The sequence below is a fragment of the Mizuhopecten yessoensis genome, unplaced genomic scaffold, assembly GCF_002113885.1.
Source record: "Mizuhopecten yessoensis strain PY_sf001 unplaced genomic scaffold, ASM211388v2 scaffold8535, whole genome shotgun sequence".
Lineage (NCBI taxonomy): Eukaryota > Metazoa > Mollusca > Bivalvia > Pectinida > Pectinidae > Mizuhopecten > Mizuhopecten yessoensis.
Window position 1 is genome coordinate 144,186 of NW_018407596.1, and position 5,303 is coordinate 149,488.

General features: G+C 42.5%; 1 protein-coding gene across 1 annotated transcript; it reads right to left on the reverse strand.

Annotated features, from left to right (window-relative positions):
* Positions 1-456: 456 nt before the first annotated feature.
* LOC110456114 lies at positions 457-1,539 on the reverse strand. Its single transcript, XM_021506671.1, has one exon. It carries the CDS (start codon positions 1,537-1,539, stop codon positions 457-459), a length of 1,083 nt encoding a protein of 360 aa, XP_021362346.1.
* Between the last annotated feature and the right edge of the window lie 3,764 nt (positions 1,540-5,303).

Genomic DNA, 5,303 nt, shown 5'->3' on the forward strand with positions numbered 1-5,303 from the left:
TCAATTGACATATTATGACACTATATGGGAACAAAACTTACTCTTTGGGGGAACCTAATTTTCCTTGTTTTTGTCCATGAAATATTGATGGTGTTGCTCGGGAGCATGTCTTTTTCTCAAACAAACCTATTTCCGGTTACACTAATAAACGGAGTCGGAAGCCTTTTCCGGATACAATAAAACAAGTTATAGATAAGGGGAAATAACTCCTACATGATTATAAACTAAATTCACAAACAGCACACTCCCCGTCTGATTTTGGAATATCAAAATCACTATAAAGATTATGTCACAGTTCACTTTTGAACGCAGTTCATAAATGTTCAGTTCCTAAAATACGACTAAAGATCAACATATTTAATCATTTCATGATGACGAGAATAAGAACACTAACTGTGTAACGGGACGCGTGTAACTGACTGCTTTGCCATTTCTTACGGTGCGCACTGAAGCCTTTCAGACACTTCCGTCAGAACTGGGTAACATTTTCTCCACCACTCCAACAGGCCAGTAATTGCGCCTTCCGTTTACTATCGTACACACTTCTGCCATGAAGGTACACAAGACTTCATGAGTCAAATGTTTCGAACTAAGATCACTCAACATCGAATCCAAGATCCTTCGAGCTAATCCAATCATTCGTTCCCAGGAACCATTCATATGCGAAGCGTGTGGCGGGTTGAACTTCCATATGGTTTCATCACGAGTAAGACATTTTCTGATTTCATCGTCTTCTACATTGAGTGACTTTATTCCAAGGTCATCTGTACTTGCTACGAAATGAGTTCCCCGGTCTGACCGGATCTCTTTCACAGGGCCTCTCAGTGACGTGAATCTCCGTAAAGCATTTATGAACGATGACGCACTAAGTTCCTCTATGACCTCAATGTGAATTCCCCTAGTCGTCAGACAGGAGAACATAATGGCCCAACGTTTGGCGTTGGCTTGTCCACCTCGTGTGCGTCGAGTAACCACTTGCCATGGTCCAAATGTGTCAACGGCTACGTATGTAAATGGTGGACTAGGTGTTAGTCTGTCACTTGGCAGATCTGCCATTTTTTGATGTTCTAACATTCCTCTGAGCTTTCTACATTTAACACAGATGTGTAAAATGGAGTTAATGAGCCTTTTCCCTCCGGTGATACAGTAACCAGCAGAACGCACTGCACCCTCTGTAAAATGGCGACCCTGATGTCGTATCTGTTCATGATAATGCCTCACTAACAGAGTGGCAATATAATGCTTTCCGGGAATGGTTACGGGGTGTTTCTCTCCAGTGTATAGATGTTCTGCATTGCTCAGTCGACCTCCAACCCTAAGTAAACCATCTTTGTCTAATGTCGGTGAAAGATTTATCAAACTGCTTGCCTTAGGAAGAGGTTTCTTCTCCTTCAAACAATGTAACTCTAGAGGAAAAGTCTCCTCTTGAATGTCTTTCAGAAGGAACATCTCGGCTTCTTTCTTGAGATCAACGTCTGTGCGAATGTCCTCAGTATCATGTTTGTGGTAGGTAGCAGCTTTTCTCTTTAGCCACGACATAGCAGACGTTACATCTGACCAGGTCGAAAATCTTTCAAATCGTTGCGAACCAAGCCTTTCAGATACAGTTGTCTTTCTTACATCCACTTGAGGACGGATTTCCTTATCCAGGTTCGGATTAACTAAGTCGAACTGGATCAAGTCATTTTGAGAGTCCAAAAAGGATACAGGTCCTTTGATCCAAACAGTATTTGCCAGGTCATTTGCAGGCACTGGTCTAGTTGCGAGATCTGCAGGGTTTAAATCTGTCGGTTCGTAACTCCATTGGTCCTTTGAAGAGGATCGTAGCGTAAGATTCTGTCCACTCGGTTGCCGACATACACATAGAATCTACGTGTCTCATTGTTGCGATAGCCTAAAACAACTTGACTGTCTGTATAGAAGGATGTAGAATCCACAGGCAAATGTTACACCACAAAGTTGGAGAGTTTTGTAGCAAGAACAGCAGCACACAATTCAAGCCGAGGAATTGTATGGCCGTGTGTGGGTGCCACCTTAGACTTGCCTAAAACATAACCCACACGAGAATGTCCTTTTATATCATACAGTTTAATGTATGTCACTGCTCCTATGGCGTCTTGGGAGGCGTCTGAAAACACGTGTAGCTCTCGCCGTACGCTATCGTCAAGTCCAATTTCTGCAAAGATTCGTGGAATCTCAATGTTCTCCAGACTCTTTATAGATCTCCTCCATGTCTCCCATTCAGCCTTCAGACTGTCTGGAAGTGCTTCATCCCACTCTATGTTACCATTCTGAATTGCGGTTATCATGTAAGAATGAACAATAGGGCACCTGTTTGATATGTACGGCAAGCCCTAATAGTACATTCCCATATGTGTTTTTTTTTTGTCTTTTCTTTTCTCTGCATCTTTTTTTTTTTTTTAATTTACAATATGTATATATTTTCATTTTGCAAATGTATACTTACAATGTTTTCCAACAATAATTTACGTCAAATACCTATTCTACAAGATGTACAACATGTATTATTCTCTATTTTATACAAATTACAATATGCTATAAATAATTAACATTATCTACAATTTAATAAATAATTTACGCTTTATACAAATGAATAATCTACAGTATATACAATATGCAATAAATAATTAACAATATCTACAATTTAATAATTTGCACTGCAATTTATACAATATGTAATAAATAATTTACACGTCATACATATAAATAATTAACATGATATACAACATGTAATAAAATTTACAGGAAAATGGTTTTGAAAGTAAAAAGGCTTTAATAATCCATAAACCAGCAGTGTATACACATGGATTCTTCCCAGAACCCTCTCAGAACCAACATTCCACAAACGAAGCACGGAATCAGCGTGTGGACTAAGGATCAATAGCCGTACGGATACGTGTTTAAGCTGTTGGGGTCAATGACCCTTTTAGTGTATACGAGCCTATACAGTTTGGTACGAGTTTCGTTGTACAACGCAAATGTCTTCTGATCCCTCATTATTTTAGCGTCTACTGTTTGGGTGACTCTCCCGCGGTCCGACAATACGATGTCTTTCATCACAGAGAAGTTGACAGCCCTGTCGTTTTCTACGTTCAGGGAAAATCCCCTGACCTTACACGTCATGTTGTTTTTGTTTGTGCGGTACGCGTAGTTCTTAGGTCCTGCAGAAACGAATTCAACTATGTGTTCGTCGCGGGGTAGTCAGTTCGTCAGTTGTCCGAGGTAATCGCCCAGTTTGGGGTTACCGAGATAACCTTGTGCGTGTACGTATACCACGCTGTCAGTGTCATGGTACAACACCCTCTCTTTCAATTTCTCCATTACGTCGTACAGTTTCAATCGTGCCCAGCAGGTAGTAAACGAAGCCACGAAGATGTTGCTGTGGTCTCTGTCGTACGTACATACATGAGGTTCTCGTTGACAATTTGAAAATCTAGTAGCTCGTATTGTGGGTCGGTAATCAAGCGGTAGAAATCTGCCAGTTCATTTCCTGTGAAATACCTACAGTTAGTGTACACATACCTCTGCGCGAACTTTCCCCAGAAGTTGTTCAGTTGCTGTTTGGAAACGGACCTTAGGCCTGGGTTGTGGGTGATTCTATTGGGGTCCACCCCAGTTTCGATAGTACGCTTCGACGTAGTCTCTCTTTTTTTCCGTCGCTGTCACACCAGTTGGGCCAGTCGTTACCCTCCTGCTTGTATTTCAGGAACGTATCTATGTATTCTTTAAAGAGTTGCTTGCTACTGTCCTGGAAGTGGTACACTTCGTATATCTTCAGCACTACGTAACCCATTTTTACGGCTCTCCTAAGCTCCGGAGTGCACCACGTCCCCAAAATGGCACGCTCTTCGTCTGTACATGAACACATCTCTTGCCTTTCGTTGACTGCACAGTTGTAACACAGGGGGAATTTCAATTTGTTGTTGCATTTCACGGATAAAACAGGTATGTATAGACCTCTAGGTGGAAGAACCCTCACCTTCGCCAAACCGAAGTAGTTGTCAAGGGGTCAACATCTGCCGTAATTATCTAAGGGTGTCCCGTAGGGTATTCGCAGTATTTGTTCACGTCAGGATAGAGACTTGTGAAATCGACGTAACGGATCTCTTCGTCGTCGTGTACAAAGTGATGTAACTTTAATGCATCAGTCCTGCCGCCAAAAAAGGAGTCCCTGGGGTCGAGTCTCGTCGTCCAAACTAGGAATTCTTTGAGTCCAGGATTTTGCTCTTTGTCTTTCTGAAACTGACAGTTCCATTTCACGACCACTTGGTAGCCGCAACTCTGTAGGTACCTGACTTTGTTATCGTGAAGCGACTTGAGTTCCAAGACGGACTGATTCGACGGCGGTATCTTGTATTTTGTTCTGTTGTTGGGGAAGCACGTCTCACATCCGTGATATTTACAGGAGTTGTACTCAAACACTGTGGCCATTGATTCGCTGAATCCGTCGGCGTGGTATCTTCCAATTTTCTTCCTTGCGTTTAATGCGTGCTGTATGTATGTACCCCGGGACGCTGATTCCAATTCGAGCCAACCTATGGATTCCATGGAGAAGTTGACGCGAGTGGTATAACCTTCAGGGGGTACTTTAGGAAGGTCCGTGAATAGAATTTTTTAAATAGTATGTCTTCTCCCTGGATTTCGTCGTTGTCTACGTACCAGTGTCCGTTTTTTCTTATGGCACAAACCCAGCCTCTGTCTCGCAGTTTCACGTTGTACATTTCTATCAGAAAGTTAGATTTGGAGACAGACATGGCGACCCCTGCAGCAGTCATACTCGTAAACGGATCCTTTCCCGTACTCTGCAGCAACAATTTCCGATACGCCATGCATCCTTTCTTCAATATGTCTACTTCCTTGTTATATATTTTTTCGCGGTACCATTCTGCAAATTTCTGTTTTCCATCGGGGCTAATTTTTTCGAATCCGTAGTGAACGGCATCCGGATAGGTTCCCACGTATTGACTGTTTTCTGCGGTGTTAAATAGGTGCTTTCTTTAATTCCGTTAGGCCGAAAGCCTTGGGTATGTCTGCTAATCTCATGGGCAAGAAAGAGTGGGAATCCAGGAACCGCATGGAGAGACCCTTTGACACCTCCATGTATAGCAGTTTACTTCCCTGCAAAATGGGGGACTTGGGTGCTTTACCTTGTTTTGCCATGTATTCCAGCAAGAAGTAGTTGTCGAACGCCTTGGCGTTGTGAGCTACGCAAGTGTATCCGGCGTATCTGGGGTGTATGAGCCATTTACAGAAGTCGTCCGAGGATTTAAAGTCTACACAAG